The sequence below is a fragment of the Arabidopsis thaliana genome, chromosome 4 (genome assembly GCF_000001735.4).
Source record: "Arabidopsis thaliana chromosome 4, partial sequence".
Taxonomy (NCBI): domain Eukaryota; kingdom Viridiplantae; phylum Streptophyta; class Magnoliopsida; order Brassicales; family Brassicaceae; genus Arabidopsis; species Arabidopsis thaliana.
The window spans coordinates 16,582,077-16,595,250 of NC_003075.7; the positions used below are offsets into that span (position 1 = coordinate 16,582,077).

The window sequence follows — 13,174 nt, forward strand, 5'->3', positions numbered from 1 at the left end:
CAGTGTCATACCTATATTTGTTTGTAGGAGATAAATGACAAAACAAAAATTTGCACAAGAATCAATAGAAAATATCAAAATACCAGTGAAATATTAAACAAATGGATCGGAGGAATACTTTCTCTTGCATTAAATAACTTCTCTCACAGAACGAAGATCTGTGAGGAAAACATTACAAACTTTATTTACAGATCTAAACCCATAGAATCTCTATCTCATACGGATTTATTTCTAGTTAGACGAGTCAATTAACTCGTAAAAAAAACCCTAGATGGGCTTAAAAATAAAGGAAAAAAAATCTTAAAAAAAGAGAAGAGATGCTTTTTTTGTATGAGAAGCTTTTCCGCTTCTTCTTTAACCATCTCCTTCTGCTTCTTCTTCAAATGATAAAATATCATCGGATCATGGATGTTAGGGTTTGAAAAACGAGTTCATCACAAGGAATGGTGAGACCCATGTCGTGATCGAATCCAAATTCTTCCTCGGCTCGTTGTAAGAGAGATTGGAACTCAGGATGTGTCAAGAAGGAGATTGGGACAATGTATCTGCTTCTGTTCTCTCCGACATAGACAGGGAAGTGTCCCTTTGGTACGTCAAGCGGAAGGCAATCTTCATCGTACCCTCCTCCATTCTTCTTCCCTAAGCTCGAGCATCTCTTCAGAATCTGCTTCAGCATTGCTGTTTGAGTGAGTTTTGAAGTTTTCTTCATTATAGCCATTTGTTTTTGGGGTTCCTGAGAGATAAAAGTCTTTGGTTGTGTTTAGGGAGAGAGAGAGAGAGTTATGGAGAAGGAGATGGGTGGATATTGAGGGAGTTGAGGAGTATATATTTATAAATAAAGATTTTGTAATGGGCTATTTGTCTGTACATATTTGTGTAGGTAACGTATAGAGAGAGAGAGACATGAAGACATGTGCATATGTGTGGAAGGAGATGGTGGGAGCCAAAATGTTAAAGGCCAGCTGAGGATTTAATTTCATTGTTGGTCCTCTTTGTGACATTGTGGCCCCTTCTGATCTCCTGGTCCTTACCAAGATTACACCATAAATACTATATCCTTTTCATTTCCTACTTTCTTTTTCTTAGTTAAATACACTTCAAACACGTATGTGACTACTTGAATAAAAATAAGGGCCTAAAAATAGTTTACAAGGAAAAACAGTCACGTATATTTTTATATTTCTTAACTCAAATACTATAAGTGATAACCACCCTTCTAAAACCGTTACTATCATGTAGAAAGACAATGAAAATTTTATCTTCCATATATATACTAAATTGAATCATCGAAAATCTTCAAAATTTAATGGTAGAAGAAAATGTACACATGTAGTCTCTCTCTGTTGAGAGGTGTCATCGAAGAGCGTAAATCACGGACTTTGGAAAGAGTAATGTACTGAAGGGTACAAAGTAGAAGAAGAGTGTTTGGAGTGTTGTTAAATGTGGTTCGAGAGAGTGTGCCTGTGACACTTTCAGACAAATTTCTTCTACCTTTTTTTTGCAGGCACCCATGTGCATCTCTCATACTCTATTTTTTTTTCTCTCTTTTTATTAATTTCTGTGTTTTCTGATCGTTTTTCTTTTCCAACGGTAGACGTTGCAGTTAATCCTCAGCCTTCTCTTTTTCTTTCTTTTTATAATCAAATATCTTTTCAAAATACTCTTAAATACGCGTCTTGGTATTTACAAATTTTAAAAAGAAACTATTTAGGACACACAAAAATATAAGGATTAGGTCTTAGTCACCGTTTGAAGTAAGTTTTCTTCGCAGCATGATGTTGAACTGGAAGTACAATGCTGCCGACGTTTGATATACGGAAATAATATTTTACAAATGAACTTAAACTCTTCTTAACACTAAAACCAAAAAAAAAACTTAAACTCTTCTTTCCATATTCCATGTGAGGTTTCACTGTTTTAAATTGCTCACCAAAAGGGCTTTAATTACAATTTGAATCTATTTTACTACAAAACGATTAGTTTACTATCAGTGGCTCTAAATTCTACTCTAATCAAATTAATAGGTTACACAAATTTGTTTGCTATAAATACATATAAATATAATCTGATATACTCTTATTATTTATATTTGCAATATTTTTAGTTTAAAGCCCTAGGTCAATCGGAAAACCCGTAAGGGTGGTCTGGCTCTTTCTCCACAACCAAGAACCTGACTTTCTTCAACCAAGAGCCTGACTGCACTTTTCCCATGAGATAATTAGTTGATAAAAGTTCTATGTTTTTATCCTCTTTTCTTCGAAGTAAGGTAAGGTAACACTTATGATATTTTCAATAGATGTCTTATCTTAACTAGATATTGTTCGAAAGAGCAAACTGCAATGTTTGTTTGATAGAGTTCATTTACTAGCTAGATAGCCAAATATTGCAATTTATCTGTAAAAAAAGGCAGTGCTAAAATCATAAATAGTGGATATTGTTTTTTCGCATCTTTAAAATATATAGTTGTGTGATATCATGTAAAATAGTTTATCAAACAAGAAAGAGATTATATGTTTTTAATAGAGCTACACATCATGACTTTTGTTGTAAACACTTGCTTATTTACAGATTTGCAAAACATTATTTTTAGAAGTACACCTATAGAACTTGACTATCTAGTGCATCTTCATAAATATCGTAGATATGTATGGTAATGTTTTATTAATTCGATCTGCACACTCTCAAGAAAAAGAAAATCTTCGGACTATTATTTTAAGATACGCAGGACACTTTTCTTCCCATTCCCCGATATATACAATCTTTGACTGAAATATAAAGCTAAAAATGCTATTGTCAATATTAAAAGTGCTTATATTTGCATAAAAACTGAAAATAATTGATTGGGACAGTAACAAATCGAACCCAAAAACTAATTCTATAGACTGGAGCTTAACTAATATTTGCTCGTTTATATAAAATACTATGAATATAAGTATATTTGTTCTCTTCATTTGCGTGTGCGGACCAGACCCAATCAATAGATTCGCTCATATTACCCAAAAAATTGAAAAATGCTGATATGACTCTGTTTTGTGCCTAAACACAGAAGCTTTAACGGTTGGACTCAAGATGTCAGTGTGCTTTATTTCTTTTTGACAGCAAAAGTCAGTGAGCTATTTTAGTTTTGAAGGTTTAACTACTTTGGTTAGAGACGAGAAATTTATGTTTTTTTAGCTAAAATGAGTAAGTGGGAAAATAAGTTGTTTTAACACCTACGGCATATTAAGTGCGAAAAGAAGTTTTTTTTTTGTTCAACAAGTGGAAAATAATATTTTTCCTCAAAATATACTTTCCATAGTCGACGGGATTGGTTTAGTCACAAAACTTAGAAAGTTAGATAGTCATAATCTAAAATTAATTATTATTAAAGCAAACATGGTTTTGTCTTAAACAATCCCATATGCACTGTCTTGGGGGCTACGGCCCATGCGTTTAGGAGCCACCTATGTTTATTAGGTCCTAATCATCTTTGTCCTAATCGACTCTTGATTATTATATAAAAATTTGAAGCTTTCCCTTTTTTTTTTTTTTTTTGTAGCTTACTTTTTGATAATTGTGAGATTCATTTTGTATAAAAACTTAATTAAATCTTTAATTGACAAGTTTTTGTTCAATTTATGAGTTTGTAAAATTTGACGATGAATGTATTGATCCACGTTCTATATATATATTATTTACCATTTAAATTTATCTTAAATATAGGATTATTTCTAACACAACTTCTCAAAATAAAGACGGTCAGAATTGATATATCCTTACTTCCTTAGGAAGACGTCTTGATCTAACACAACGATAGACGTTCTCTTAGATAATACAACCGAGAAAATCAGGAACTCTTTTCTTCTTTCGTATTGTCTTTCACTTTCGTGAAATTTGTTTCTAATATATTTTTCTATATACATTCATTAAGTTCTAAGGTTGTTTGCCAGTCTAATCTAATCTAATGTACGTAATTTATCCAGTTTTAAAGTAATTAACGACTAGCGTAAAAGTGTTTTTCTTTTGTTACAATTTATGGTGTACGCGATTACAGAATATCCACCATCATCGTAAAGTAAACTATCTCTCGCAAATTTAGCATCACAATTATTGATTATAAACCATTTTGTTTCTGTTTTCTTTTTTCTCTAATTAACGACATATTTTGCATTTCTTTTATCAATCACTATTTTATGCCTAATGTATAGACTCTTTACGTTATTTCTTTATGTCTAAAATATTGATTTGTTTTCTCACTTCAAATTTTTAAGAAAATATAAACGATCCCCCAAAACTATTTTCCGATTGTATCTTTTTTTTCGTAATACATTACCTCCCAACCTTGTCATAGGTTGTATTATATAATACATATGTATAATTAATGAGATATAAGATATTCTGAACCAAAAAAAAAAAGAGAAACATATAAGAGATAAATGGTAGAATTATAAAGCAAAGGTGGTCCAAGGGAAACATCGTGACTTATCTCTTGTAGGAGCAGCATATGTGTATTCCTATTGACGTTTTTACTGTGTTGTCTTTTTAGGTATTGTCATTTTGTCTTATAGATTCTGGTTTTAATATGCTTCAGTTAAAACTACCATGGCATCTGGCTAGGGTTGTGCCTAGACTTTTGGGGTCAAAGAGGGAAAACAGGTTTATTGTCGACGATCAAAAGGATGGGAGGGTTAGTAAAGAAAAATAAATAGACGTAGAGGTACGTAGTCATGCATTTTATTTGTTAGGTGTTGGTTTGCATGTTCTGTGACACAGGATGGATCGTGAGAATACGTGATTGAAACAAGATGACCATGAGCATATGGGACCATATTGTTTTTCATTTTATTTATTACTAATTATTATATTTTGTTTATGTTTTTTTCTAAATTTTCTATTGGCTGGTAAATCAAATCAATTGAATAGTTTTATTTCCACAGTAAATGTTGTCGTTCTTCGTTGGTGATGTTGTTTGATCGTGACATTAGGGTCAGTGTGAGGCTGTGAGCACATGAACGCCATGTTACTCCTTCACCCCTTTTCTTTCTTACGTAGATAACTTTTTGTCATTAATATGTGTTTTATGAAATTATTTTCTTTACAAACCATAAATGAAATCAATTTGAAAAATCAGTAAAATTTCCAAACTATTTTATTATTTTGCGGAAGCCGGAAGTATACGTCACACAAAACATATTAAGTTTCATATTTATAGTCATTACCGTGCATGTATTTTACACTATTATTGGTTAACATACGATTCGTCTTACTCACCATCAGTTATAATTTGAGTTTGAATTACCCATGAACTTATTACAGACATTTTTTTTTTAAATATGTTGTTGTTAAAGTGAACTTATAGACTGTTATGGTCATAATGTTTTGAAAGGTCAATGATTCGAGTTATACTTAATATTTTTGTTACTTATAATATTCCTATTTTTTCTAATATTTAGAGCATATTCATCTTAAAGCTAAATTAAGGGCATGGCAACTCGATTTTGTATATAAGTATTAGACATGCTTACCATGCAATTTTTTTTCCTTTTTCTAGTCGATTTTAAAAAAAATAAAAAAGCTACTTTCCACTGCCTCGTCTTATCACATATTCCTGTCACGATGATCATGATTTTTTTTTTATAAAAAATTGATCATGAATAATTACATGCGAATATATACGGGTGCATCAAAAGAAAACCAATGAAAAGCATTTTTTTATTGAATTGGATTGAAATGAATTAGGACAGCTAATTCCGGACCCATCCATATATATATCATAAGCGTCATCAGTGTTTATATATCCAGCTAATGTTGGTACTTTGAAGGCGTACGTCAAAAATATGTCGTTGCTTCTCCTTTTTTTATGATGTGATGTTGTCTACTCGCATTAACAAATTGAAAAATATCAACAGAAACTTTTTAAAATATGATTATTTGAATACATATCTTCTTCTTTTCTTTTTTCTTTTTTTTTTTCTTTTTTGTCTAAAGAAAAAAAAACTTTTTTTTTTCTTTTTCTTATTGTAGTGACAGCAAAACACCTCACCATTACAACTAGAATTTGAAAATTTTCCTTAAATTTTTTATTCAATATATTATCACATTTTAAATTTATGGAAGACTAATAAAACCGTATCAATAAAAGAATACAATGTAAATTATATACATAATAATGTAATTTGACATATCTGGATGTGTTTTGATATAAGAAACTCTAATAAATCATTTTGAAAAACACATCCAGATATATCTGGATAGTATTAATTCATATTATTATTTATTTTTATTAAACTATATATTCTTCATCCCCTGCCTCTCGTAAAATGGCGTATAAAGAAATTTAAAGAAGGACAATGAGTCAATGACAAAGAAAAAACCTTATCCGGGAAAAAAAAAAATTAGGGGTTTTAGGTTACTTCATATCCAATAGTCTAAATGTTTGGGCCAGTAAATTACGTGGATGGGCCGAAGTTAAGTAGATCCATTCAAGCCTTGTTTTTCAGATAGATTTTTTTTGTAAATATGTTTAGGTCATTCTTTCGTACATCTTTTGGGTAAAGAATCAAAGCAAACGTCACACGTTGCTTGGACTCGGATATGTTTTGACATTGTCTATACTCTATACTTCTCAAAAATGAAATGGCATTTATTTTAATCGTTTTTTCAACGGTCATTTTTTTTAAACAGCCAACGGTCATTTATCTTTTTTTATTAATTACCAATAAGTATAAATTGCATTTATACATAATTTCGTCTCAATTCGTTTTCTTCTTGTTTACGGTTTAATCATTTATCCAAAGTTCAAACGAATTCACAGCATATATGTACAATACGATTTATTTCAGTTCGATACAAAGTGTATATGGATAAATTAAAAGGGTAATTACATTTTCGGCAATAACATGCATTATCGAAGTTACTATTTCCCTCCAACAAATAAAACACGTCCCATATCTGCCAATTTATATTTGAAAAGTTGTCATATATTAGACGCCCCCTCTGTAATTTAGTGGGTCACATCACATGCTCTCTAATTATTTCATATGAGAAGCCATTATCCGAAAAAAAGAAGATGATAGATGTAAAGCCACGAAAATGAGAATTGCAGAAACATGGATATCCACGAATGGACCGTCACAAGATCTTCCAATAATATTTAGCTTTTTTCAGTCAAACGTAGATAGTCAGTGAGTTGATGATGAAGCCCTCGTGTTGTACGTAGCTGCCAAACACTAACATATTCAAATCCACCCAATTAATAAAGCTTCGGAGCACAATAATTTTATTTGCCTTTTTGACCTCCATTATGTCAATAGGGTCAAGAGGTCACGAGGATATAAACAAAAAAATACTTGGACATTTCTATTTTTAATCTAAACTATTATGTATAAATTTCTTTAATTATATTTGGAGAAAAAATATTTGAGCTATTGGAAGCTTTGTTTTTTTCTGCTCTATTGGAAGCTTTCATGAACATTTGCAAGTTGTAGATGCATCTAAGTCACAAGTGGTGCATGCAGACTTGCTACGTTTATATAATTCATTTGAAATTTATTCGATATATTGAATTGATCGTTTCTAGAACATAATGAAGTTAATGTAATTCAAGAATAAGTTTTTTTAAAAAAACTCACAAATCTGGTTTAAGAAAAAAAAAAAAAGCAGAGTTCTTCACACCGAAAGTTGTACGAGTTCGATACGGTGATCTATGTTTCGGCTGAAACGAAACCAACAAAAAGTATTATTAGACAGAATATTAAAACGTTGTTATTTTATTCGTATGGAATTGAAGTATATATGAAAATAGTAACTTTATTTAATTTCAGAAATATAGCCACCTTTGAGAGAAAGCATGACATATGAGGAGGTGGTAGATATATGGGGACAGTCTTTTGCTGATAATGAGAAATAACTAAACAAAGAGCCATTAATTAGTTGCATTTGTCTGAAAGAATTTTGGATTTTGTTCATTTAGCTTTTTCGTTATTGCTTTTTATGGGTATGTTCAATTCATCTATATATATGCAAAGCATTATCTACAGTGGTTGCAACAAATGCAGATGCTTTTGTTCCCAAATAATTAAATAATTTCCACGGATGAAAAATATCGATTAAATTTACATACGTACGCCATACTTCCAAGTTACAGTTCACTGGTAACCTAAGTTTTTTTTTTTTTTTTTTTTAATAACCTAAGAACTTTTCAACATTGAAGTAATTGCTTAAGGGATGCTTGAGCCAAAAGTATGCTTTTCTTTCATGAATTTTGTATATTTTCATTTATTTTGATTGACAGGATTAATGAATTTCTCATTCAGACAATTGCTTTAGTTAGTTAATAGGTAGTCTAAAATATTTTAAAACTGGCGGATTAAAGGCCTCGGATTAGGATCGGATACTGTTAACTAGATATCATTTTTGTTATTGACCCTGTTTTTTAAGATAAGAAACATTTAATCGTCCAAATCTGGAACTGCCAAAAATTGTGATAGACAAGTAGCCAAATGGTTCCCGTTCTCTCATGTTCATATGTATATGTTTTAAGGACAGTCTTAACGTGGAACCAAATAAAGTTATTCTAATAGTACTCTGGGATTGGATTTAAGCTTGTATAGAGAATCGATATGGGATGATCCGATGTTTCGTGTATAATATATTCTCTACCTCTCGCATGTGGCCTTTTGAAAGTAATGGGGGCTATGATCGATCATATGCCTCACCCCACAAACAAAAGTCTAAAATTTGAAATAGTTTGCTTAATATGGTACGTCAAATCACTCACGCTAAGTATCTAACAAAGCAGTGTATATATCCAATTTCCGAATCATATTTTAAATTTAACATATATATGGAATGTATAACGTCTTTATCAAAAGTAATAATCTCTTACAAGTTGATTGTGTTAACATGTTTCCACTTTCTTATTTTGGTTCTATTCATATAAGAGATGGTAGGGTCTTATAATTCATATATATTAGGAATGGTAGGGTCTTATAAACATGTTTCACGGAAATGAAAGAAAAACAAAGTGGTTTCTAAAAGGACAAGGCATAAGCATGTGAACTTCATCCATTAGCTCCACCTGATATGTTCCTCAAACTTTTACACTCTTCAATAACTTGCGGTCAAAATTTCAGTAGATTCTCTATATATACTTATAAAACTAAGAGAAACTTGCTTACAAACCTAACCCATTTCAGTAGAAGCCCAAGACATTCAAACATTCTTGGTCAAATATTCACCACCTAAAAAGTTCTTTCAAAATCTCCCTTCTTACTCATTTGCATTAGTCCTCAAAGATGGGTATCCAATTGATCGGACTCTCTCAGGCAAAGCAAAAGCTTCAAAGAAGCTTATCAGCGAGAATCGCAAGCCTCTTGGCTACGTCGGGTACTAATAATGTCCCAAAGGGTCATGTGGCCGTCTATGTGGGAGAGACTTATCACAGGAAGAGATTTGTGATACCTATATCGTATTTAAACCACCCATTGTTCCAAGGTTTGTTGAACCTCGCGGAAGAAGAGTTCGGGTTCGACCATCCCATGGGAGGTCTCACCATCCCTTGCACTGAAGATTACTTCACCGCTCTAGCTTCTATTCTAAGTGGTTCATGATAAGGGAGCTCATTGATCATCACAACATTCATTAAGTTTCTTTATACAAATCTTTGTGTTTCTCTTAAAATGTATTTAAGGGGGGAGAGAAAATAACTCGAGACTGAGAAACTAAGTGAGTCTCTTTCAATTTTTGATCTAAAATGATCTTGTGAGTTCTTTTAACCATTCCATTTGTAAAGAATTCACTATCTGAAAAATTAATCTATGATTCTTTTTGTCCATTAACAGTTATAGCCTTTGGATGTGAAATCTCATTAGCATAGTAAGAAGTATCCACAAATATATATGCCTCAAACATCTCCTGCAGGAGCGTACCTTGGAATATCAAAATATATACTAGAAACACACAAATATTAAAATTTACATAGATAATATATGTATAATAATGTTTGTAGCAATATCTGAAATATTATTGGATTTGAGAGTACTCGTAAACTAAAACAATGAAAGATGATCAAATCTATTAGTGAATTACATAAATATATAGTACTGTTAACTAGAGTATATAAAACTGTTCCAAGAAATCTATATTTAATAAAGTTTTAGATTTTATGTCTACAGTAGTTTTCTCGAAATAAATAACTAAATCTTTGTATAATATTGGTAAAAGAGAAATTTCCCAGCTAATTTTCTTTCTTTTATACATTTTGGTTTTGATTTTGCCTAGCCTCAATTACACATAGACAATAACGGCTTTACCAAACGGACAATCAAATACTAATACCAATTAATTAATTTCAGTACTAATAAATTTATTACGCTTCAGACGAGAAGTGATGTCAAGAAAGACATCTTTAGCACAAGGAATTGTGAGGTATGTCCTCTGATGATCTGTGCCAAATTCATCTTCGGCTTTACGCAACAAGGCTTGGAACAAAGGATGGTTTAAGTAAGATATTGGAACCACAAATCTCTTCGTCTCCATCTCGTCTTCTCCAACATATACCGCAAAGTGACCCTTTCGTACGTTGATTATGTGTCTTAAACGCGATATCTTTTTATCGAGTACTCTCTTGACTTGAAAAACTATAGTCTTGAATCGAATCATATCTATCTTTCAAATGAACTGACTTTTGTATAGCTTGAACGAAGATACATGCGTAGACTTTGTGGCTTTATCAATTTTATAGGGGTGAAGGTTTGTTGCTTTTAGGAGTAGTAATTCATTGTTATAAATATTAAAGGATTTTGTAACATATAAAATAGTAAATGAAATAAATAATGGATATGTAGCATCTAAAATACATATTGTGATAAAATTTGTATTTTTTTCTCTAACTTTAAGAATTAAAAATATTATCTTCTATCTTAATTTTTAAAATGAATCTATCACATTTTCTCATTATATTTTTTTTTTTCAACTTAAAATTTGCAAACAATATAAGACTTCACAAAAAAAAAAAGTTATCTAATTTAAGATGAAACTCATAAATATTTATGAATACATCAATTAGAGTATTAGCTAATCTTCATTTATATATGTTTCCTTAAAATTTTAGAATCTACCAACTGTATTAGTGCGGGCCGCAAAAATGGTATCAGATTAAGGTGAACTCTGAATATTATATATGATTAAGATCTTAAATGGATATACTGTATAAATTTTCCTTATAAAAATACATTTTTATGTTTAAATAGATATTTGTGGAGAATTTTTGCATTCGCAGACACTTGAAACTCACTAATTGAACTTCCTTTCACTCAACAGAAACAATATAATGTGAAGTCTTAATTAGTGCATGATTTTTTTTCAGTAAAAAGCAGTAGTAAATTAAATTAAAATTGTCTCATTTTTGAAAAATTGTATAAAACAAATGATTGTTTAAAAAAATACTCATTATATTTAAGATAAACACAAAAAACTTGTTTAGATCACTCATGCGTTGATCGCGTGATTACACAAGCCTAATATTTGTTATGTTCAATTTCTCTCTGCAACTCTTCTCTTCCCAAACACTAAACCATCTATCTATGTCAAGCAACTATTTTAGGCCTAAATGCGAAGAACATGCATCTACACAATCAAAAAGATAAGAGAAAAAAGGGATAGTAGGCCATAGGCAGCAAATAGCTATAGATCTATGGGGATTTTGTTTTCGATCTATATCGATCACTAAACAGTACTATGTTGTTTGTTCAAATTTCAGTCTAGCCACAGTCACAATCATCCTCATAATCACATGCAAAGATGCGAGATTCAGATCTTATCTAATGGCAAATAAATTGATCAAAACTATCTATGGAGCTGAAAATTTAACAAACAAATACATCACACATATTTTAATATAATACTAAAAGATTTGTTATTTCAAAATTATATATGGAAAACCATCTCGTTACTCATCTTTCGTCCCAGCAGTACGGCCCCTAGTTTGAGAGCGAAGGAAAATATACTTTAAAAGACTTTGGAACTTATTATACATACTCTTTCAACTATAACAATCTCCAATATTGCTAAAAGTGGCTCAAGAACTGGACCCACTTAGTCTGATCCAAGTCACATTATTCACCATTTCGAGGCTCTAATTTAATATAAATACCTAACTTTTTATATATATTTGCAATCATATACAAGAAACTTATGTTATGTGCATTTTATTTTTATATAAAGATGAGCTAAGCCATGTGAGCCAGATGGATGACGGGAGGGCCCAACAGCCCACAACTTTTTTTTTTTTTTTTTAGTAATCAAAATATCGCATCGTACTGTTTTTTTAGCATTGAAAGTCTTTTCCTTATCTTGAAGTTACATACTTTAAGTTCACTACTATAAATAGAAACTTCTTCCCCTCGTTGTCTATCAAGTCATTTACTTTTTAAAAAAATTTACCTAAACAAATTGATAAGTTCCAAACATAAATAAGAAGACATGGGTTTAATGAGGTCGATGCTTCCAAATGCAAAGCAAATCTTCAAATCACAATCTATGAGGAACAAGAACGGATCATCCTCACCATCAACAACAACAACAACTTCAGGGCTTGTTCCGAAAGGTCACGTAGCGGTTTACGTTGGAGAACAAATGGAGAAGAAGAGGTTTGTGGTTCCAATATCATACTTGAACCATCCTTTGTTCAGAGAATTTCTTAATCGCGCTGAGGAAGAATGCGGATTTCATCACTCTATGGGTGGCTTGACGATACCTTGTCGAGAAGAGTCGTTTCTTTATCTCATTACTTCTCATCAGCTGCATTGAGGAACGCATTAAGTGATGTAATAGTCTTGAGGGATTTAATTAAGCTGTTTTTCTTTCCTCTTTTAAGAGGAGAATTATAGGGAAGTTACTTATGTGTGTATATGGTGACACTTGTTCAGAGCTTAAGTTGTATTTTGAAATAAGTTTTTTTTTTTTTTTTTTAAATAAGATTTGAAAAGCTAGTTGAGCTAAAATTTATATTCAAATCATTAAAAGCTTTTAACTTTTAGTCTTTTACAGTAAAAATGGTGGAAAATAAACGAAACTTTAAATGCGGTAAAAAAACAAATTATTATATATATCTAATGGTTGAAAAATCCATCTTACAAAGATGAGAATTTTTTTGAAATTATCACACAGTAAATCATCATTTGATGATCTCCTG

General features: G+C 31.2%; 4 protein-coding genes and 3 long non-coding RNA genes across 7 annotated transcripts; 4 read left to right on the forward strand and 3 right to left on the reverse strand.

Annotated features, from left to right (window-relative positions):
* Positions 1–106: 106 nt before the first annotated feature.
* On the reverse strand, positions 107–999 carry AT4G34760 (SAUR-like auxin-responsive protein family). The gene has a single exon (NM_119642.4). It carries the CDS (start codon positions 716–718, stop codon positions 395–397), a length of 324 nt encoding a protein of 107 aa, NP_195202.1. The 5' UTR covers positions 719–999; the 3' UTR covers positions 107–394.
* A 1,133-nt stretch (positions 1,000–2,132) lies between these two features.
* Positions 2,133–2,400, forward strand: AT4G09025. Its single transcript, NR_142247.1, has one exon. It is a non-coding gene; the product is annotated as an other RNA (long non-coding RNA).
* A 4,388-nt stretch (positions 2,401–6,788) lies between these two features.
* On the forward strand, positions 6,789–7,262 carry AT4G09045. The gene has a single exon (NR_142248.1). It is a non-coding gene; the product is annotated as an other RNA (long non-coding RNA).
* Positions 6,955–7,195, reverse strand: AT4G09055. Its single transcript, NR_142249.1, has one exon. It is a non-coding gene; the product is annotated as an other RNA (long non-coding RNA).
* A 1,840-nt stretch (positions 7,263–9,102) lies between the features above and the next one.
* Positions 9,103–9,834, forward strand: AT4G34770 (SAUR-like auxin-responsive protein family). Its single transcript, NM_119643.3, has one exon. It carries the CDS (start codon positions 9,276–9,278, stop codon positions 9,588–9,590), a length of 315 nt encoding a protein of 104 aa, NP_195203.1. The 5' UTR covers positions 9,103–9,275; the 3' UTR covers positions 9,591–9,834.
* A 410-nt stretch (positions 9,835–10,244) lies between these two features.
* On the reverse strand, positions 10,245–10,671 carry AT4G34780 (SAUR-like auxin-responsive protein family). Its single transcript, NM_119644.2, has one exon. It carries the CDS (start codon positions 10,639–10,641, stop codon positions 10,321–10,323), a length of 321 nt encoding a protein of 106 aa, NP_195204.1. The 5' UTR covers positions 10,642–10,671; the 3' UTR covers positions 10,245–10,320.
* Positions 10,672–12,285: 1,614 nt separating this feature from the next.
* AT4G34790 (SAUR-like auxin-responsive protein family) lies at positions 12,286–13,077 on the forward strand. The gene has a single exon (NM_119645.3). It carries the CDS (start codon positions 12,463–12,465, stop codon positions 12,787–12,789), a length of 327 nt encoding a protein of 108 aa, NP_195205.1. The 5' UTR covers positions 12,286–12,462; the 3' UTR covers positions 12,790–13,077.
* Positions 13,078–13,174: the final 97 nt, after the last annotated feature.

What these genes read in the sequence shown, in the direction of transcription:
- AT4G34770 (NM_119643.3), top strand. Translation starts at nt 9,276, where the DNA reads ATGGGTATCCAATTGATCGGACTCTCTCAGGCAAAGCAAAAGCTTCAA.
- AT4G34790 (NM_119645.3), top strand. Translation starts at nt 12,463, where the DNA reads ATGGGTTTAATGAGGTCGATGCTTCCAAATGCAAAGCAAATCTTCAAA.
- AT4G34760 (NM_119642.4), bottom strand. Translation starts at nt 718, where the DNA reads ATGGCTATAATGAAGAAAACTTCAAAACTCACTCAAACAGCAATGCTG.
- AT4G34780 (NM_119644.2), bottom strand. Translation starts at nt 10,641, where the DNA reads ATGATTCGATTCAAGACTATAGTTTTTCAAGTCAAGAGAGTACTCGAT.